The 23,258-nt window shown below is 39.2% G+C and overlaps 1 protein-coding gene across 2 annotated transcripts in view; it reads right to left on the bottom strand.

Moving 5' to 3' along the window:
• Nucleotides 1-705: 705 nt before the first annotated feature.
• The window catches only part of LOC6567719 (nicotinamidase), a 31,305-nt gene continuing 8,752 nt past the window's right edge, over nucleotides 706-23,258 (bottom strand). Inside the window, exons 1-7 of one of the 2 annotated variants that reach the window (XM_043215034.1) lie at nucleotides 15,556-15,579; nucleotides 15,234-15,422; nucleotides 13,747-13,933; nucleotides 3,128-3,232; nucleotides 2,039-2,173; nucleotides 1,421-1,861; nucleotides 706-1,352 (exon numbers count right to left, since the gene is read on the bottom strand). In XM_043215034.1, coding sequence (XP_043070969.1) covers nucleotides 1,233-1,352; nucleotides 1,421-1,861; nucleotides 2,039-2,173; nucleotides 3,128-3,232; nucleotides 13,747-13,933; nucleotides 15,234-15,319 — 1,074 coding nt within the window. In that variant the 5' untranslated portion in view covers nucleotides 15,320-15,422; nucleotides 15,556-15,579 and the 3' untranslated portion in view covers nucleotides 706-1,232. Of the gene's footprint in view, nucleotides 1,353-1,420; nucleotides 1,862-2,038; nucleotides 2,174-3,127; nucleotides 3,233-13,746; nucleotides 13,934-15,233; nucleotides 15,423-15,555; nucleotides 15,580-23,258 lie in introns of those variants that run through there. The other variant, XM_001994143.2, reaches the window with a different exon arrangement.

The raw sequence follows: 23,258 nt of genomic DNA, 5'->3' as shown, positions 1-23,258 counted from the left end.
TTTCTCCAGCTGTTAATAAATTTAAAGTTTGCTTGTAGTCGCTTGCCAAAGGAAGCTTTGTTAACAAAAAAAAAAAAAAAAAAAAAAAAGGAAAAAACAAAAAAATGTAGTGGAAAACTGTGGCAGTAGCAGCTACACACACAGATAAATATATGTATGTGTGTTTGTGTGCATATATAAAACAGAAAGTTGAAAGTTTCCTTAAACGTTCCATGAATTGTTTCTCTTGTTATCAGCCTTGTTGTTTTAAATTCTGCTGCTGACCAGCATCCAAGCCGAGTCGCTAAAAAATCGTTTAACAGTCTGTGCACGAAGTATATGTAAGCTGCTGTGTATATTTTCGTTTGGCAAGACATTTATTTGCTTTGTTTTGGAGTTTTTCGCTTTGAAATTGGAAATATGCAACGATATACATGTCCTCTCATGTGAGCATCCATGAAAGATGAATGCAAAATTGCTTGTAGACAGTTGCATTTGACATTTATCACAACAGAAGACAATTGAAAAAAGTCTGTGTGCAACTAGAATATTCAAATTAGATTTCAAAATCAATCAATATCAACGTTATGTAAATGAATTTACCTGCAATTAGTTCACAAAATAGGAAATTACCAAGCCAACCTGAAGATTAACATATCTTAATTGTGACGAATTTGGTGTTCTCCTTTTGTCCCATTTAGCAATCAAGAAAATACAACAGAAAAGTTTAAGTAAATTCATTTAATAATTGCTTTATTTATTTTCATCGGCATTTCTTTAAGTACTTTTACAATTGAAGCTCTTTTCATGTCTTTGTGGCTTAAGATAATCCATAGTTTTCTACATAATATTAACTGGGAAACGTTTCTTTTTGTAATTCTTGAAACAGGTGCCGCATACAACATTTGTCATTGAGGTGCGAGAATTAAGAGTTTTTTGTATCGGTAATACTTAAGCTGGTTTTCATTTAAGTACACTATCAATTGACAAAAAATGTTAGTCAACTTTTGATATTCGATTGTATTAAGTAGATCAAAAATTGTTAAACACGTTACCAAAATCTTCTAAGCACTTACAAATTTCGATAAATTTTTAAAACTTTAGCAAAAGCTAGCTCAACTACTTTAATAAAAGGCACTTTTCTTAAGGTGTTTTAACTTAGAACGCACTATAATTTAACTAAGTTGATTAACCTCATGTGATGGCTTAGCTTGTGTACTCTTTGTTATAGTTTGTAGTGTTGTCTTTAAATTTTAGTAAGTTGGTCTGAAGCCATTGCGTTGCGATAGCACCGAATCGGGACTCTTTAGCTCCATGGCCAACTTGTAGCCCAGCTCTGGGCGACGGTCTCGTCCTTCAGCCATAGCCTTAACCTGTGAAAGAAGTTATCAAGTATTTATCCCTCTATAGAAGTGACTTTACGCTCATCCGCAAAACCCACCTCATTGGTATGCACAATAACCCCGTCGCTAGTCACCACCTTCTCCTTGGTATGCTCAATATCGTGGAAATCGGTGCCGCGGCAACAGTCATCTATCAAGATGGTGCGATATCCAGCGGATAGAGCATCCACAGCCGTTGCGCCCACACATACATCATAGGCCAATCCACACACGTAGATATCCGTGGCGCCTTTCATCTTGAGCTGCGCATTCAGCGTGGTATCCGACAGCTTCTTGTTATCCCAGAACACAGAATATGAATCCACCTCGGGATTGGTGCCCTTATACACCTTGATGCCATGGTCCACCACCTTTAGATCCTTGTGGAGCTCAGCACCCCACGAATCTTGGACGCAGTGGCGTGGCCACAAGCGCTGCTTCATCGGCGGCGGTCCAGCAAAGATGACCGTATCGAATACCTTGGCCGAATCGGCATCCAACTGTGTGGCGTAGAAATTAAACCATTTAAGTAATGCCACCTTTCAAATTGAGGGTTTTTTTCTGTTGTTTAATTTTGGGGTTTTTCTTTTGGTTTCAGTTTACTTTTTCTTCATATAATAATTATGTAAGCTGCCACTTAAATTTGCATTTTTAATTCACTCTGCGTCAGTACTCACCGCAGATGATTCATCCATGGCTCGCATTTTGACATTGTCAATAAATGAGACATGATCACTGGGATGCCAGTCGAGCGAATAGAAGACCGCATCAAAGTCAATCGAATCCAGCAGCTTGTTAATTGGCTCAAGTATCTGCAACAGAACGAAAGTCGCGCATTTATTGCACACAATCCCCAAAGATAATAAACAGGGGAAGAACAGGAGAAATAAGAACAGGGGGGACAGAATATCGCTGTATAAAATGCGGATGGTGTAACGTCTGAGATTTGAGTCCATAAACCGACGACGGAAGTGTGTGTTATTAATTTTGACAAATTCTCATGTTCGGATGAAGCAAGTGAAGTGCCGGCCAACAAGTGCACCACAGATAGCGATGGAGCTCTGTGGGCTTGCTGTAGGCGGGAGTGGGTGGCGGACGGACGATACCCAGAGGCAGATTCCGGCAGATGGCAATGCCATGAAGAACTGATGTCGACGGCGATGTCGATGGCGATGGTGATGGCGATGGCGATGCTCTCTAGTTGGCTCGGCGAGCAACTGCCGCTGACGATGACATCCGGCGTATGTCGCAGCGCGGATGTGACTTAAGTAAAGCATATCCGCTTCCGACTATGCACACGCACACAGCTACACAGTTGCAAAATACAGGCACAGCTACAGTTACAGCTTTTCTTCTTTTTTTGGCAGGGTTGGGAGGGGGAGGGGGAGGGAGAGGGCGCGAGCAGAGGTGAGCTGAGCTGAGCTGAGCTGACATGCAGAGCATGCCGGAGCAAGCCTCATCTTCATTCTCGTCGTCGTCGTCGTCGTAATCGTCATCGTCGTTCTCGTTGGCGGCAATGACTTTGGCTCATCCGCATCCGCGCTTCGGTTCGCTGCCTCCATTTTCATTTCTTGTTACGTTTTATGTCTTTCCGTCGCCGCATACCTGCCAGCGCCGTCTCACTGCCCCAACCCACCCTTCACTCCCACACGCTCCATCGTCGAGCAGGGCTAAGCTGCCCTGTCTGTGGCCACAACTCACGGGTCGCAGCTGCCAGCTCCACTTCTCTTCTTTTTTTTTTCGTCTTCAGCGACTCTAGGGCTCACCTCATGTCCTTGCTGCTGTGCACTGCAATTACTTATATCCAGGGAACCACTTATAAAATCATTTTGTACATCAACAATGAGAAACGCGTTCACCGGTCGCACAATCTGCCAAGAAAGCGAGAAAGAGAGGACAAGTAAGTGAACACGTTAGAGCGAGATAATAATACATCGAATTAGAAAGAGCAAACAAAATTCATGAAAGTATCGCCAAAACTCGGCAAGCTCGAACTATAAATGCTCTACATATATTTTGAGTATGAATCTTAAATCAAATCAATATGAATTTTATTAAGTATATTTGTAAAAGCTGAATGTCAATTTAAGGTAGTTATCAGTTACCATTCAGTTATATCATTTGGTAATATTTTTAATTTGATAACTTAATTTCCGACAAATGAAAGCTATTTAATCGAGGTGCATTACAAATAAAATATGTCGTTCACCCACAAAAATTTCAAAAAAGCTTATTCAAGTATACAGAACATATTTTATATTATTTTTGTAATAAACTGACTTGCATACCAAATTTATAATACCCTCTTTGCTAGGGCATTAAGTTGGTAACATGAGCAGCCACGAAAAATTTTAAGAAAAATTGTATGGACAAAGTAAGTGAAGCAGACGCCACAAAAGACGTCGGGCCAAAGTACATAAGCACAAACATGAAAAGCTACAAAGAAATTTGTATACATGTGCATTAGTGCGTGTGTGTATGTATGTGTGTGTGTGTGTGTGTGTGTGTGCTTGTGTGTGTACTGATGAGTTTCTTCATTTTATTCATTTTTATTTTTTGTCGCCGCCCATTATAAATGCGTTTTAAATGAAGTAAAAGCCAGTCAAAAAACCTCTCGAAAAAAAAGTACCCTCCGCACACATGGGAGCAAAGAGCTCGTTAGGTTTCGCCATTGCTATCTTGACTGGCAGCACAGAGCTGTATGGAGCACCATGTATAGAGTACCTACTATGAAAGAGGCTCCCATCATCAGCAGCAGCAGCAGCAGCAGCTACAACAACAAAAACAACAGCAGACTTGACAGCGTTCGTCGTCTAAGCTGATTATGTTCGAGCATATTTAAAATTAGTGAAGCGCTTTTAATTTGTTATTTATGTGCACGCTGATTATGAATGATTATGATCTATGCGCAAACACAGACGCACAGACGTAGGATACACACACACACACACACACTCACATTTGTCTGGAAGTGGAACAGAAATGGAAACAGCAGCAGGAGCACTAGCACGTTGCACGCAGCTGTCTGTTAGTGATGGGCTCGTGACACGTGACACGTGAATTCAGCACATCTAAATTTGCAAGTTATTACTCACTGAAGGATGATAATATTTCGAATACCAGCTGATTAACTCCAGTCTAAATGGGTAGTGCCAAAGATAATCTTTCTTTCTTGTCTAATATTTATTTATATTAGATAGCAATATATTTAACGCGCAGCAAATTTCAATGTATTACATTTTTCAATATACATATCACGCCTTTGCTAATTATTTGAACATAACATAGAACCCAACGAATTCTTTATTTTAGTAATATTCAGAGTAAATTTAATTGAGTAATGCATCAAATAATTTACGTAAATATGCATAACTTATACTATTAATCATATTTTTGGTTGAATTTGAATATTTCTAAAATATATATAAAAAAAAAACATGTCGAAATCAATTATCTCATTTTTATATGCATTTTATTGCATCAAGATGCGGATAACAGTTTACCATCGCTGGAAATCAGTTGTTTGTCGCTTGTTGTTGCATGCTTTGATTTGTGTAGCTGCTGCAACTGTTGGCAGAGCGTTTAAAATATGTCACCCAGCTAAATGCTTTAAATCGGCCAACGTGAGTAAGCATCAGCAGCAGCAGCAGCAGCAACAGCAGCGGCAGAAGCAGGTGGCAAGCAAAGTGAAACTGCTGGCTGCTTGAGGGGCGCTTAGGGGTAAGGTTAGTTGTTGTTGCTATTATGGGGCAGACAACGCTTAAGCAGTTGATGATTTATCGCCCGTTGGCAGTGGCAGTGGTAAGCATTAGTGCCTCTGCGCCATCGTAATGCAGAGGTGCAGCGGTGCATTGGCGCCGCATAGTTGCGGAAGTGATTTACATTTGCATGTTGAACATAGGACGCATTTTGAGCATAGTTTTGGGTTAGCATACTTAGACATAATGGCCGGATAGAGGTAGTTAATGTATCAATTTGCGAGTTTGCAGCACTCTATGTGCCCTTGTATGAGTGTGTGTGAGTGGCTCTTGCTCTTAACATTTATCACGCATGGGATTAGGTGTGCTCCAAATGGCTTAACAGCCCATAAGTGGCCCAAAGTTGAACTGCTCTGCAGGTAGTAGGTAAAGTAAGGCGGCTAACAAGATAATTTATGTCAATATAAAATGCTCGATATTGATTTGACTAATAATTGATTGATTCGATTTAAATAAAAATAACATAAATTACATTTTTGATAATTCACTTTGCACTTTATAAAATACCGAACATTATTTTTTTTTATTTATTTATATTTATGTAGAACGTATTTAACTCAATAAAGAATATGCTGATTATAATAATGAGCTATCGGAAGGGGTATACAATGCAGCTGTTTTTTCTTAATAATACTTTCATTTAATCATTTAAAATTCTTTAAATGTACTTTTGTATAACATAATTGATCTACAAAAATCATATATTATTCAATTTAATATTTTAAATCTCCTCCTTACTTTCCTTAGTTTAATCAAGTAAACTTTCATCGTTTAGTTGCTCAACATGTTAGTTAGGCATCAAAACTCTCTATCTCTCAATTTAGGCCACAATTTGCACTTGAAATTCGTCCAGCTCCTGGAAATTCTGGCCACAAGAAATCACAGCAGCAGCATCCAATTATGAACCATTTGACGCAGCTGCCACTGCCATTGATGTTTCTGATGAGCTGAGCCTCCCCGTTGCTTAAGTAAAGTTGGCAAATTAACACGCACCTCATCCACAGATTTCTCGCTCTTTACTGTTGGCTAATGCAAACAACTGACCCTTGGCCCAAGCACTTATTGTTATGGCCACCACCACCCATTCCATATTCTAGACGACCCACTGGCGCCGCAGTTTAATTTAAAGTTAAAACTATGAATGTTTGATTAAAGTGCTGGGCAATTTCCGAGAAGTGCTGCACCTTAAAGTGTGTTGGAGCAACAGGAGAAACGGACGAATTTCTGTTCATTCATTTAGCTGGCAAATATGTTACGGTTAAATTAATTATTGAGTGTCGAGAACGGAGCCCACAGACACATTGCGGATGAGACACCCATATCAGGGGAATGGTTTGCGGTGTGCGGGCTACGGTGTGCGGGGTACGGGGACAAGACAAGACAAGGCACCTTTTGGTAACCACAGCAAATCTTAAATTCAAATTACACATCAGCCCGATTCTGTCAGGACCAACAAAAGGGAACAAGTTATAGAAATATCTTTGGTACACCTACCAAACGTTTCCTCTGCCCTCTTTTTTCTCTCTTTCTCGCTTTCTCTCTCGCTCTCTCTCTCTCTCTCTCTCTCTCTCTCTCTCTGACTCTCTTTCTCTCTATGTATCTATCGCTTGCATGTGTGAACAGTAGAAAGTTTCAGTCATTTGGCTGCTGTTGCCATACGAAATTTCGAGTCAATTTCAGTGCTGAATAAATTTCAAAATCCGTAGAACCCAAAAGCGTTGCCGTATTCGGGGTTGCTTATCCCGCACACAGTAAAAAATTTGAAGTTAAAATTAAAGAATGTTGTAATAATAAAAATAATTTAATTACTTGATTTGGTTTCTGCGAGAGCAACGCTAGATTGATTAACAAGTAATTAAACAACTAACATCTAAAAACTTGTCTTAAAAATGTTTGGATTCTTAAAAGAATAAAGTTTTTAAGCTTAAAAAAAATACTGGTATTCAAATAAATAAGTTTATCGTGCTATTAAAGGTGAATAATGTTTGAATGAAATTTTATTTAATAGCAACAATTCTGTAAGATAAACATCACATGGAATTGAATTTAAAGTCAAACTTTTTTTAACTGCGCATCGATTCTGGGAGCTGCAGACAAACTGTCAAAGTGTGCGCCGAGTGGGTGAGTGGTTGTGTGTGTATGTGTGTGGTGTGCTTGACTGTGTGTGTGTGTGTGTGTGTGAGTGCCAAAAAAGTTGGCAAGCTAAACGAATGAGTACGGCAAATGGTGACGTCGACAAAGTCCCAGGTCTAAAACAGCCAAAACCGAGGAGAAGGTTCACGAATCGAATGAAATTCAACGTGATATTGAAGTATGTGCCAAGAGGGAAACGTGCCCAGGCACACCCACACACGGGTGCTCTCTCAGACAGCTAAGCCTATGTGTGAGGCAGGTGCTAAAGCAATTTCCGTTTTGAAATTGTTGCATAAGTTGGCGGTTCTGTGCCTGCCATTTTGCCAGATCCACTCCCCTAACCCAACACGCGCTGCATACAGTTATATGCGACTATATATATCCTTTTTGGCATACTGCTCACATACACAGGCCAGACAGCAGCGAAACATTGTCGCTGACAGTTTGTGGGTTTGCGGACGCGCAGAAAATTACATTATACAATTTATGCGGCTGACTGGGACCAGAAATTGTTGGCCAACTCCCTGACGAGCGTCTAGCGAAAACTAACTATAAATAAGCTTTGCGCATTCCAAACTTCACTTCAGCCGGCATTATGTACATATGTACATACGTATGTATTTTGACATATCACTGGCACGAGCTCACCAAGCCAACAAGCCAACGAGCCAACAAGCCAACGAGCCAACAAGCCAAGAGGCTCATGCGCCAATAAGCGGCTTAAGCGAAAACTTTTGTACAAATTATTCCGATAATCAGCATCAGACCAATCACATTTGTGGCTATTGATGTGTCATCTTAGCTATCACAACGGATATATAACAAATACTAAGATTGCTTACGAACATTTTAATTTGATTCAAATCAAACAGACTTCAGTTTTCTACTTCCAATATAAAATTTAAAAAAAAAATAAAATACAATAAAGTATTTGAACAAACTATTCCTTTAATCTGCAAGCCATTCAAAATGTAGCTTATTGCTGAGTTTATGTTCTTATTCAATGTATGTATAACTGATTTTGGAAAGGGTGGGAAATAAAATGCTGAATGAATAAGAATCAAATTTATATTTTTCAATATTTTTATTTTTTATTTAGTGCAAATTTAGACTATCCGTTTTATATATTTTTATTGAATCTATCCTAAAAACCGAACAGTTAGTGAGTATAATAAAATGTGAATTACTTCTAAAAATTATTTGTTTATTTCAAATGATTGTTTTTGTACAGATAAATATCACGCTAAGAAGCAGTTTTAAATTTTGTAACCGATTTTGACAAATTGATTTCAAATCTCTTTTAACTTCACATGTATAAAATTTGACACATATAAAATAGCTACTATTAGTCTACAAAGTATCTTGAGTGTTAATTTAAATTGTTAACGCATTAGTTTGCAATATTTTTATCATCACAGTCCCACTCTCAAATCTTTTTCAACCGTTCTCTGCTTCGTTTTGATTAAATGAAGCTTGAGCTGGAAAGCTTTTTCTATTGGAAAAACATTTTTCATGTCAGACAACTGACCAATCCAATTAAACAAAAACTGCTCAGCTGCCAACAATTTTCTCACTCTAGCGCCTCTAAATCAACTTCTTTTCCTTATACTCTCTCTCTCTCTCTCTCTCTCTCTCTCTCTGTCTCTCTCTCTCTCTTTCTCTCTCATTGCTGGTGCTTTTTGTATGTTATAAGTCATTAACTTTCTAAATAATCGCCGCAGCGTGTCAACTTTGGTCGTTAAACTTTCATCAGTTGAGGATGCGAACGGTGAACGCTGACATTCAGGATTGGGAATCCCGAAAATAACCAGAGAGAAAGCAAAAAAAAATTAAGCGCTCTGGACACGCGACACAAAAACGGAGCGAAATTTATAGCAAGATATTATTTTCCGCTCGATGAGCAGACAAGTCGTAGGGCGACTTTTGGCACTAACTGGGTGGCGGTGTTTCTTCGCACCCCAAGCCCCCCCTACCAACTGCTCCAGAACCTGTGGCCATGTATTTCGGTGTCGGTGCGTAACTGAGCACAAAAAAACACAGTGGCACATTGTGCCATAAATGAAGACATTATAAACGATGCCGGAGCGCGACCCACCTCAACCACACACAAGCACACACACACAAAACCACCCTCGCGTGTGTGTGTGTGTGTGTTTGGGTATAAGTAAGTGCGCCCAAGATTAACGGTAGACATTGTAAGACACTTAAAGCTGTTGAAGATTTTTAAGTCGCTTTGTGGTTGGGGGTTCAATGAACTATATGATGACGCGCCTTCTATGATATATTACGGTTCAAGAAATGTTCCAGGGCCCATATAACCTACAAATATATAAATATATATATATATATACATATGTATATATATATATTATATACATATAAGCGCTGGCAATTTACGACTACGCGATGGCTCAAGAGCAGGTGGCAATAAATGTATTATATGAAGATAAAACTGTTTAAGGATATGGGAACTCAAGCTGAAGCAAACATAAAAAGAAACTGCCAACAACAGCTGCTGTTCTATGCGATTCTCAGAATTTTTCGACTTTTGTTTTGAGCTGTTAAAACATTTATGGCCCGCAAATGAGCAAGCAAATACATACTTAAATGCAACAGGTCTATTATGAATGTCAACTTGGAGTTTAAATTTGCTGCGCATTTTTATGGAAATTGCTAAAAGATTCATTTTGAAGATACATTTATAATAATAGCATATAAATGTCGCTATTTTATATAGGTCAACTTGAAGTTGAAAATTTGCTACTCATTTTTATGGAGATTGGCAAAAGATTCATTTTGAAGATACATTTGTAATAATCTCATTTAAATCCATATCTATTATAAATGTCAACTGGGAGTTTAAATTTGCAGCAACATTTTTATGGAGATTAATCTCACATATAAATATAATTATATTTGCAATTAAGGTAACGAAATGAAATTATGATAAATATTTATCAAATTTAAATTCCAATTAGCAAATAAGTAGCACATTGTCATCTTAGTATCCTCATCATTATATTCTTTTCGCTAATCGGATGACAAATTATTATTTAAGTTTGAAACATATTCCCTTCTTCAAATGTTTATTGTAACTGTTATATGTTATTGATATTTGATAATTCAGAAAATTCCGAGTTCTTATCATAACTTTTATTATTTTAAGCTTCCGCATATCTTCCTTCAAAAAAGGTCGTTCATAACCCAAAATGGAAAATTAATTTGCTGTAAGTTTTCTTTGTCAATTAATAAGCATGTATTTCAACAAAGCCGTCCCACTGAAACTCTTCAACCCTTCGTCATCAGCTGGCGCCTTCAATTCCAGCACTTAAGCTTTCAGTTAAAAAGGTCATTTTCGTGCACTATGCCCCTAATCAAAAGCGCTGCTTGGCTGCTGATTGTGGCCTGCTCGACGGAGACCGCAGCATTTTACGCTTCGAAGCACAGCAGGACTCGTACACAAATATAGACACACACACACACACACACACACACACACACACACACACTCACTTACACATACAGAGACGGGCCCCACTCTAGACACACCTTTTGTGCAGTTGGTTAAAACGCATTTTCTGCACATTTGAGCACATAAATTACGCATTTTACAAAGTGACTGCAATGCGAACACACAATAAAATCATCAAAATGTAAATAAAATTCGATTGAATTATGCCTTTTAAATTAGGCGCAACTGGGGGAATGGGAATTCCACGTTCTACCCTTTTATTGTCTACCTTTCAATCGATTGTTTTAAGTACGGACATGAAAGCCAGCCGCATTACTTCCATAAATTTGCGTTCATTTCCGTTTCCGACACTTCAATCGGTTCATACTTCACTACCAAATGGACACACACACACACACACACATAGTCGCATGCCGCAAAACCACGCAAAACATTTAGAGCACAGTGCAAATGATTTACGGGCGTTAAATGTTCTATTTATGCGTTTATTTAATTTGAATGTGGCGCAAGTTTGGGTCTTCTAAGTTCGCCTCCCTCTCGGTTCGTCCATCATTTGATTTGTTTATTATGCAAATTTCGTTTGCCTTGTTGTTATTATTATTATTTTTATTTTTATTTGGTTCTGTTGTTGTTTTTTTCTGCCTTTTTTTTTGGCTGTGCGCGCTTCACGCAAACATTAAACTGCAAAATTACCATTTATGCAATTCATGCGGAAATACAAACAAAAGTCAATTTTATGGGAAGCAATTTTTTTTTGGCGCTTGTTGTTATTTTTTGGCAAGCCAACGCAAAAATAACTGTGGGTGCAAGGGCTGCGGGGATGGAGACGGGAGTAGGTCTGCCATTTTTTAAGTGTTCCCTTTATTATGATATCAGCTGCCGGAAGATTTTTTTATACGTTAATAAATTTTTATGCAATATTACACAATTTGGCAGGCGCTCAGTGCTGCACTTGGTGGAAGGAGACGTGGTGCGATTGGGGAGGGGAAACCGGTTTGTTGTTCGAGAATCATCATCGCTCAAATGGCATATCAAAAACGAAATTATTTTTCTGAAATAATTTGTCACGTGACAAACGAGGGGACTGCTCGTTCAACAGGCAGCCAAACAAAACGAACAACCCACCACCCATGCGTATACGTAATATGCTGAAGGCACTCACAAATAGGAGGTCACACCTTTAGGAAAATCAAGCCTTTAGAAGCATACATGCTTGCCATTGTGTGAACTTTAACTTCAGATTGAGGCAGTGGAATGCGAAGAAAACTTTTCCGCATAAATTAAAGCAAATTTGCAAAGTTTAAAAGTTTTCTTTATAAAATTAAGGCAAATTCGAAGCGTGCACATCATTATCATAGCAAATGTGTATTATATTTAGATAAGTTTGCCACGCTTGCTTTCCTAGAGGATTTCCACTGATTTCCTTGATTATTACAAATAAAATAAATATCCTAAATATTTGTGTGGCTTAAATCAGTTTCTAACTAGGTTTAGAGAGAATTATTCAAAAATTTATCAGTGCTTTTTTTTTTCAAGAAATATATAATAAAGTTGCTTATAAAAGCACAAGAGTGAATATTTTATCAGAAACTTTTTCTTGTTTGCCAACTTAGCAATTCAGTTTAAATTTAAATTAATTGTAATTTATATTAAACGACATTAACGACAAAATCTGCCACCGCAAACGCAACTTTTATTTTGTATAAATGCGGCTTTAAACTCCAAATCTGTACACTCGATGCTAACTGTATGTGAACAAAAATTGACTAAAAATGTTCAAGTTTTGATTTGTGGCTTTTTTTATAATTCTTTGATTTACTTGGGAGCTGTGTCAATTGCAGAGAGCACTCGAAAACTTTCAAATAGGTTTAAGGGGCATGCAACAGCAAAAATTTGCACAGCACGTACGCAATTTTATGACAGCGACTGTGGGCAACATTGTGGCGCAGGCACGAAAAAATGCAAAAAGAATTGTTCAAGGCGCAAGCTCAGCAAAAAAAAAAACAAAAAAAAAATATCCATACAGTAGATGAAGTCGGCAAGCTATAGACTACAATAAAATTATTCGAAAAAAATTTTTTTTATATTTTAATATGCTGGCAATGTGGACGGCGAAGGCCAAGCGACAAGCTAACCAAATGAATGCAGCTCCATTTCGCTGTGCTCTGGCATTTTATTTGTCACGCGTTTTTATCACTTTACGTGCGGGCATTGGAAGTGTATAAGAATGTGTGTGTGTGTGCGTGTGTGTGTACGACAGTTCCACCATCAGATTATCACATTTGCATACGCCGCTGTCGCTGTCGCTGTCGCTGCCGACGCTTCGTGACAGTGCGGCCAGTGCGATGATGATGACGATGACGACGGCGATGACGATGACGAAAGCTATATAGGGATATGATATGGGAGTTGAAGGAGTTGGGGGCATGTTATATGCCATATAGCATGTGTAGGGTAGGCAACGTTGATGAAAGCAATCCCCAATATGCACCCAGATACAGAGGCAGACACAGGCACAGCCCCAGACCCAGACCCAGACCCAGACATACTCTGACGTGTGACATTTGCTGTAAGCGACATTTTACCGTACAACAAGGACTGATCTGGATTGAATTACACACACAATCCGGGACTCGGCCACTTTGATTGCAAACGCTGCGAATGACTGCGAATTTGTGTACATGTGTATGTGTGTGTGTGTGTGTGTGTGTGTGTTTGTGTGTGTGTGTGTGTGTTTGTGTGGGTTGTGTATATGTTGGGGTTTTATGATGCAGCTTCCGCGTTGGCAAAACGTTGACAAATATTTTATTATCACATTTTATGATTTTATGAGTCCCCGGATATGAATCACTGAGTGACGAGAAACACACACACACACACACACACAAGCAGGCAGCACACCGCTTCATAATAGTGGGTGATGGACTAAAGCTTAAGCCAGACAACATACACACACACAAGCACATACTCCTTCGCGTACATACACATATATATTTTAAGTATGAGCAGCAGGCTTACTTACCGTTTTTATCCATTGATTCCAACAAAATTTAAACTCCTCCCTATCGATGAAGCCATCCCCGTTTGTATCAAAGACACCGAATATTTGCTCGAGGCGTTCGTGTGGCACATCGTAGATGTGGCCCTTGTCGTTGCGGAACAGAGCACGGCAGATTAGCGTAAACTCATCCAGATTCAAGCGGTCATCTCTGCAGAGAGTGAGGCGGTGGTGGCATGTTGAAGCCAGGCAGCCAGGTAGCCAGGCAATGGCAATGGCAACGGCAACGGTGACGGTGACAAAGGTGAATCAGGCATGAAAATAAACGACAGACAGGCAGCAAAATAAAGTTAGTTTCTAATTCCGAATCAGATGAGAGCGGCTCTTATAGCAGGTGAATTGAGTAGGGATAGGAAATGATTGGGGATTGTGGATTGCGTGTAACGGGGTGTGGTGGTTTGTGGATAAAGTTGCTGTAGTTGCCCTTTGGGGCTGTTTCTCATTGTAGGCAACTGCCATTTTGGTAGAATTGCTTTAAGTTTCGATGAAATTTCACTTATTTGTAGCATACTTTCTGGAGGGGGAGGGGTGCAACTGTCCTTCCCCACACACAGCAGCTGCTTTCAATTCGTGTTCGTTTAATTAAGGTAAAATTAATGCGATTACGTTTATTGATTTGCGCTTAAGTGGATGGCACCGTAAAACTGTTGAAATTGTCAATTATAAATAATTTATGAAACGTTTTAATACTTTTATTTTAGCTAATTCACATTGTATTAATAATTCTATTTAGATTATTTTTCAATATAAACTTTCAATATTTACATATTCTGTGATGTAATTTATGCAGGCATTTGCTGCAATATTTAATATGCTGTTCTTTGATGATGCTAATTCACTTAATTTAGTTTATTTATTCAAACAATTTATTTATTTGTTTTTACATGTTTCACACTTTAATAATTTGTAAATGGTTATTTTTCTACCAATTAAATCGCTTTGGTTTGGACCCAACGGCACTAATTAAAATCAATTTTCTGTATTTTTATAAGCCTCTGATTTGTTTAATAAACATACGCTGCATTATATATCGTAGATGGATTTATCTATAGGTCTTACGAAGTACTCTTTCTAAACCTTTTTAACCTTGAATACATTTTTTGTAAATGTATATTAATTATGCAATTAGTGTGTATTAATGGAACATATACGGATTTATTTAATATACACATAAATTAAAGTTTTTAAATCCAGGCACATCACCTTGTTTTTGTGGTTTCATTCAATTTGATTTTATGTGTTTTTATCGTTTAATATAAGCCGCGTTTTTTTAACAATTTGTAATTTGTCAATGTTTTAAACAGAAGTTCAGCTTTTTAATCAAGAGAAAAACAATATTACTATTGTGTCCAAGCTCGTATTAATGACTGTGTATTATTTTCATATTTTTGTTATGGAATGTTTAATTAACTGTTATTTTTGTCACTGTTTGCTGTCACTTTCATACGCACCCATCCTTGTCGAATGCCGTGAAGCAGGCGTCCATTGCTGAACCGTTCGAATCGTCGATGACAATTGGCGGTGTTGGTGAATCCATAACTGTGACAACGTTGCCAACGTGTCCCAAACAACACACAACCGGAGCGCTGGGTGCGGGTCCACCGAGTCTACCACTTAATGAAGCCCAGAGCCGAAGCCAACTGCAAGTTAAAGTGGAGCCATCAATAATAAAATGTAATACAAACACTCACACACACACACACAACCAGTCACCATGGCCTTTGCCAAAATATGCTGAGACCACTTTGGAGTTCACTCCCGGCTTACGCTTACCCGCTCAGCTAGAACGCCCGCCAGTTACTGAGCCACTTTCTCTAGCCCGATTCGTCGATGGTCGCCTTGCAATAGATTTATCGAATAAACAAAGCAACGCCCACACCACCCGCACCACTCGCACCATTGCCATGGATACGACGTCATCTTGTGGTTTATTTTATTTATTTGATTTCACGCCCCACCCATCACGGCAGTCAACGAAGCGAAAGAGCGGCTTTTGTGGCTGCGCCCGCAGCGACGATTACCTGGCGGCATTTTATTTTCCTAATCAAAAAGTGCGCATTGTGTATGCCCTTTGTTGTCGTTGTTGCTTTTGTATGCCGGGCTAAATGTCAAACTGCCTTTGCAGCAGTTGGCGCACACAAAATGCCAAAAGCTGCAGCAAAGTTTCAAAACTCGCTCGCTAACAATCAAAAGCAAAAATGGAAAACAAAAAACAACAACAAAAACTGAAAACAAAATGCGGGCAAATCCACTGCAATTGCAACTGAGCTGATTCATTGGATATGTGAGTGAAGGCGGTTTCTGAACGCGTCAAAAGTACAGTTGCGCACACACCCATCAAGTTTTCGGCCCGGTCTGTTATTGGCATAGGTTTTACTCCTTTAAATGGGTATATGTAGTTCGAATACCCCTTCCAACCCCCCACGTCGAGTTGAGACCAAGTTCTTGAGCTGACGCTAACTAACAAGGCCAATTGTTGGCATGTTGACTGGCTTTCAGCTGTTTCTTTATATTGCCCGCAAGTTTTGATTGGTCTTCAAGGAGTGACAATGCTAATATTGCCATCTACTTCTTTGCCATCTACTTCTTTGGACGGTACTCAACTAAATATAGACTTTCCTTGACTTACTTTCGTCATCGAACATAGTATAAAAGACATAAAGACAACTCTGGCAGTTCTTTAGTGAAGTATGAAGTTTTGAATAAGGTTTATGGGAAAGGTTTTTAGAGTTATTAAGAAATTATGCAGAATTTTGTTAAGTGGATCATATGAAGTTAAAAATTTTAATAGCTTAATATTATACAATAATAAAAAGCGTAGCTAAAGTTCGGATTACGAACCATTCAATGCTCTTAAAATGTACTTAAATAAACTCGGATTCTAGCATGAACTGAAGACGTTTAGTTGGCTTGAGGAGTACAATGTATTCTTAAGCTTAAGACAGGCTAGGTAGGTAGGTAACTAAATATTAAATCTATAATTTAAAAATGCTTCAGTCAGAGCTTCAAATGCCCATGGGTTTAAAGGCAACCCATGGGTTTAAAGACAACCGTATATGTTTTATTCACATTGGCTCACTAATGTCGCTTCGCATTCACCTCAAACTGAGCATAATCTCACAGCAGTCTAATCCTTCATTTCGCACACCAGCTAACATCACCATCACCCCATCTGTAACCAGCAGTGGCAGCAGCAGCAGCATGAAAGAATATAAGCCACAAAGCCATAGATTTCCATTTAACTTAAAGTAATGCTAAAACAGCCGTTACTTTTTCTGTTCTCTGTTCCGACATATGAGAACTAATACGAAGTGAGCGATAAATTTAAATTTATATGTATGTTTACTTAATATTAAAGATTTATGCACAATATGTGGCAGCAGGCGGCAGATCGAAGCAAACTGCAGCAGCTATCCTCACATCCCAACGTACATAGGTAAGAGAAGGTCTAATAAAATAAAAATATGGCACAACAAATGTGCCAAGCTGGGGCTCTGCTCATGATTTATGCCTCGTATAGAAACCAATCCTTGTCCTACGACACCAAATACCCCAAACCCCAGTCTAACTAACCCACATGAATCAGCAGTAAAAATCACAAAAGGGCAGCCAGCACATAAAAACCATAAATGATTACAGGCTGGATGCGGAGAGAGTTTTTGCTTTTTGAATTAGTTTCATTTGGCAAAACACTTGTACTTTAATTCACTAGAAACTTGGCCGCAGATAAACAAATAACAAATAGCAAACAACAAACAATTCCAGAGGGGCTGGCTAGGTGGATATATATATATACATATATATATATACATATATATATGTGTGGTCTTTATGCTGCTTGATGTACAATAAAAATGCGCATAATTTGCGCTGAGCTCGACAAAAGTTTTTGGCCAAATAAACTTAAGTACAACTCCCTAAGGTGAGGGGGGTGGTGGCGAGGAATCGGAGTTGAGCTTGCAGGCGCCACAACACTAATTGAAAACTATTTTTGGAAACAGCCCCTATTCCCAGGGGCCCATTGGGTTAATATGTAAATGGAGGATAACGCGAAATGCGCAAAACTTTTGCTGCGAAACAATTTACGCGGCATTAAGCAAAACGCAAGAGGCGCACACCTTACCTGGCCTAAACATCGTACTTGCTGCCTGCTTTCATTGCTTGCTGCGAGCTCCAATTGTTTTCGATTAAAGTTGTCGACGTCAAAGTCATTGACTAAATAAAAAGCATCATAAAAGTAAAAGCAGTATTCCCCGCTCCAAATCGCCTTCCCGCATCCCCGCATCAAACGGCAAAAAACTTTGACAATTTTGGCAAATAATGAAGCCCGCACGTGTCGAAATTGTTTGTGCCAGGTGAGACAGTCGAAGGGTGACACCCTAACTTGACACCCAAGAAGAACTTAATCTTGGCTGCCTGACTGTGACTGTGACTTTGGCTGAAACTGTAACCCAAAACTGAGCCAGAAACTGATGCGGAACATGAGAGCCGGAACATACTTTAAGCTCAACTTTATCGCAACAGAAATGTGCTATTATAGCAGGAATTTCTATTATGAAACTCTCAAGAGTGCTTTAGAAATATTTCAGGAAAATAAATAAAACTAAAAGCAGATACTTACATCAAATAGAAATGCAGTGAGTGCCACTTTAGTTTAGTAGTTGAGTAGTGGTACACTCTAGTTGAAATAGTTGAGAAATATGTGAATATTGCATAAAATGTCATACGGATTATCTACTCAAAGAAATCAACTGCAAAATCAAAAGCGAATTCCAGCACACAATAATACGATTTTTGGTTCTTTGTAGCTTACAGACAAAAAAAAATGTTTATATCACATTTCTTTTTGCATTTCTCTTCACAATATTTAAAATATATTTTATTTTTGTTAAAGAGAGATATATTCTATAAAGATGTCACTGTGCCTTAGCAAATCTGATAAGGTGCTTAATCATAACTTCAAAATAATTTCTTATGCGTCGGTAATCATGAAAACAGTTTTCATATTTTATAAAGACACCGTTTTGAAATGGCTTCCAAAAAACTAAACCAAAAACGTTTATTTCTTTTATGTAATCACTTGCGTCAGCGAGTCAGTTTTTCTGGCCTGGCCCCCAATAAACAAAAATCAGAGTGCTGAATCTTTTGAAGAATTTTAGTGCTTCCTCATCAAGGCTGTCGCAAAAACTGTAAGCTGCCAACATAACTCAACAAAGGCAGCGAAACGTGGCCGGACGAAGCGCGGGGCAAGATCCGTGTGAAGATGAAGGCAAAATCTTGCATAATTTGCCAGTTGGGGCACTGAAAAGTAAATTACCGCCTAAGACTTCCTGTTTTTTAGGGGAGCGCCACTGATGGCGGAGCTGCTGGCGTCAAAAGTGGCTTGTCAAGCCGGTAGGATCAGCTAATAAACCACGCAATGCACGCGGGCTATTGGGGCGTTTCGGTGCGGTGCAGAAACCGAGGAAAAGGCAGAAGCAGTGGCGGTGGCAGTGGCAGTGGCGGTGGCAGTGGCAGTGGCAAGGACAGGAGCAGGAAACAGGCGCTAAGTGGCGCGGCACATTTAAAAGCAAACGCCCCGAGGTCGTGCACAGTTTTGTTTGGGGTTGAGCTGAGGTCTGGGTGCCTGGGTAACGAAGCCAGCCATCAATTGAATTGCCAAAAAATTTAGCAGCTTCTGTTGGGGCTGCGCAAAAAACCAAAACCTAAACTCAAACCCAGACGCATATAAAAGGCTTTCAATTTTTTCGCTCTTTCTTTACATTTTCTTTTTTTTCGCTTTCATTTCTTTTCTTTCTTTTTTTTTTTAGAGCCATGTTCTGTGGGGCCTGCTTAATGCAGGCACGTCAGCAGCAGACAGGAGAGCAGAGCAGCCAATGAGGACGACATGGGGCAGACATTGATGGATACGCAGCGTGGAATGCCACGTCAGCAGCTCAGCTCTTGCCCTTGCCTTTGGCTTCCACACACACACACACACACTCACACTTGGCTTGTGGTCTGGCCATTAACAGTTCTCCTGCCTTGCAGCAGGTGTCAGAGTCGTACCTTAGTTTGTCAGTAATATACAGGTGTGTGTGCGTCTGTGTGTGTATGTGTGTGTGTGTTTTAGTCAGCTGCGTGCTGGCCTTTTATCACTTGTTAGTATCTAAAAATACGTGGCGCACATGCCGCCTTTCATTTCATTTGGTTTCATTTCGTATCGTTTTATTTCTTTACCTGCCGCACGTCTAAGCACAAAATGATAAATTGCCATTTTGACTGAAGTTGCCACCACCAACTACACCTCCAGCCCCAATCTGCTGCCCCGCTTAACACCTATCCCTGTATACTCCGTTCAGCCATATGACCTCGTGCTCAGCGCAGCGGCAAATAAATCGAAAACTTCCATGTAAAATGAACTCAACGCTGCACTCGCTTTGGGTCGCGGTTTGGACCAAAAGTAAACTAGCAACTAGGCATCAGTGCTGGGCTCGTGCCTGTTATGGCCTGTTAAGGAATGTTGCTCCTCTTTCAGTGGTCACAATATAGTCACAATATTCGAGATATATGAAGGAATCAGAAACTATGAATAATTCTTTGGTTGGTGTATATCACTTATTTTTAACAGAATTTAAATATTATGCAAAGTGAAAAAAGAAAGATTCCTTCTCGACAAGGTGTTATTTATTGACGGCCATTTAGATATGAATATTAAAAGACATTAAAATAATTCATGGCACATTTGCTTTAAACTTTGCTATACCTGAAATACCTGAATCTAAAGACAACTTAATTTTAATTTCTTTTTGTTTTTCAGTCCACACTCAAAAACTAAATAATTTACTAAACTTACTCACTTTTTGTTTTGAGTCAGACAACTTTTCGCCAAGTCAACTAACCAGAGCCAAAATCTGTATTCAAATGCACTTATTGAAAACTTTGCGAGAAGAACTCATACATGTTCGTGTCACGCCCAGAAAAAAGGAGACTAGCTGGACTCCATTCACGGGTTAGATGCCAGGAGTGCCATCGCCATGGCCATCACCATCGTCATCGCCCGTATCCTTTATCTGTATCTGAGCTGTGTGTTATTGTTCGTTATTGCTGTGTTGCTTTGAAAAATGTTCGCGTTACGCGCCACTGATGCTGATGCACAGGTAACACTAAAACAAACACTCACAAACAGCACACACACACACACACAAACAGATACACCTTGGCGGAAGAGGCACACGCATGCACATGCAGCAAAAGCTTTTGTTTCCTTTTGTTTTTGTTGTTGTTGGTTTGTGGTGATCTTTTTCTTTTTTTCTTTCTTTTTTTTTGTAGTGCGGCTTGATGTTTATTTGCAGCGCAGTTACAGTGGTGCAGATACATTTAAAGATGGAGATTAAGATACAGCTTCAGCAACTGACTTGGGTCAGTAACTCGGAATGTGCCACCTAAAAGTGTCACAAAAGGTAAATTGAATATCGCCCTTTTGGAAATAACCTTTTTTTTTTTGGTATTCCATTGGGACATTGTTTGGGTACAAGGCAGCATGACATTAAAATGGTGTCGCCAAAAACGTGTATTAAGAGCAGCACCAGATCTTCAATAAAACAATGTGTTACGCGCAAGACACTTACAATTATATAGCCAAATTATCTGATACTCGTAATTTATTAATTACACATACAAAGCCATTAGAAAAATCGAAATTATTTTCTACTATATTAATTTTATCCCAGAAGCTTTTCTATTAAGTACAAATTAAAATATTATGTGATTATCCTATAAAAGAATATACGCACATCCCAGAAATATTTTTTTATGTTCTAACACATTTCGATCTCTGGCTCTAGTTGAGTTTCCGAGCCCGTTGCATTATTAAAGACATTTTGCTCAAGAGTCGGACATGTGCTGGCATTATTCCAGATACTACTTAGTAGTATAGCCGTAACTGAGTGTCGAAGTGCCAATTCACTTGGAATTACGCTATAAAAATCCTTAAGCATTTCAAGAGTCGGAGGCAAGATGCTTGCTACTAATCTGCCATTCAGGATAATTCCATTCCGCAAGTCAATTTGGCTGTATGTGTTTTGGCCATCAGTGCAAACGGTGCAAAAAATCACAAGAAAAATAACAACAAAATACAAAAAAAAAAACTTCAAATGGCAAATGGCGCACAACTTCATTTAAAAGGCATTACGACAACACATTTACCCCAATAGCAACAACAACAACAAAAACAACAAAAACAACTGGCATGAACAGTTTACACCTTTTTTCCTTTTTGGCCAAAAGCGACGCCATAAACGTTGGCCCCATTAGCATTTTTTATGCATTAATGACAAGCCACAAAAATGGACACATCGTCATGCATATGAATGAAGAGGGCATGTGTGCGTGTGTGTGTGTGTGTGTGTGTGTGTGTGCGCTCTGCGGGTGTGTATTTGGTTAAGTGTGCGTGTGTGACAATAGACACTAAGCCTTAACACACTGTGCAGTAGAAAAAGGGGCAACAACAACAAACATCAACAGAAACAACAAAAAAGCCAAACTCGAAATGATTTTGACAAACTGCGACTGGCAGGCACTAGATGGCGCTATTGTCGATTAGCGCAATTGCGGATGTTTTGAATAATCGATGCTTCCTGCGCTCATTCAATGTGTGTGTGTGTGCGCCGAAGTGTGTGTGTGTGTGTGTGCTGCAGTCTATTTACATTTCCATAGTATACTTTTTGGAGCAGTGTTGATTTTTCGCAATAAATTTTCAATTTACATGTAGCCTGCGCGCATTTCATGCAATTCAAATGCATACATTTTTCGTTCAGTGCACATTTTTATTTTGCCAATTAAAAATAGCCGCAGGCAATATTCCTTACCTCCTCGCCCCGGGTCGGCCACTCTGCCAATCTGCCACGTCCCGCCTCCCTCGAGCAGTTGCGGCAAATTGCGGCGCATTTAAATACAAATTGCATGCATTTATTTTTTTGTCCTGTGCACCTGAAACGAGGCAGCAACAGCAAAGCCAATTGCAGTGTGCTGCATTTAAATTGCACATTGAACTTTGACATTTTGATAGCGATGCGGCATACAGGCATACATCGATGGAAGTTAGGATAAGGTTGACAGGACAGCAGCACAAAGCACAAAGCACACGGCAATTTATTGGCAAAATATGCAAGTGAAACGAATCGTAGCTAAATGCAAACAAAATGCCAGTCAGCAAACGGTTAAGAATGGTAACCATCCACAACTCCTAACTCAATCCTTGCCTGCCGTTCAAATGCTGTTAGAGGCACGTGTTGTTAGTTTACGTTATTGATTGCACCATGAATTATTGAAAGATTGCAAGCAAATGCCAGCAAGCGAAGCGTCGCTGCATATATGCAGGTCATGCAATCAAAACAACGTTCTCCAAATCTCAATCGTCTCCATTTCGACAGCCTATCTGTGCTTTGACATTTTATAAAGTAATCGATTCCATTTTCTAAGCACAGGAATCCGTT

The sequence above is a fragment of the Drosophila grimshawi genome, unplaced genomic scaffold (genome assembly GCF_018153295.1).
Source record: "Drosophila grimshawi isolate 15287-2541.00 unplaced genomic scaffold, ASM1815329v1 contig_311, whole genome shotgun sequence".
Lineage (NCBI taxonomy): Eukaryota > Metazoa > Arthropoda > Insecta > Diptera > Drosophilidae > Drosophila > Drosophila grimshawi.
Note: the sequence above shows the minus strand (reverse complement) of the source record. Positions and strands in the feature narration are given on the sequence as shown.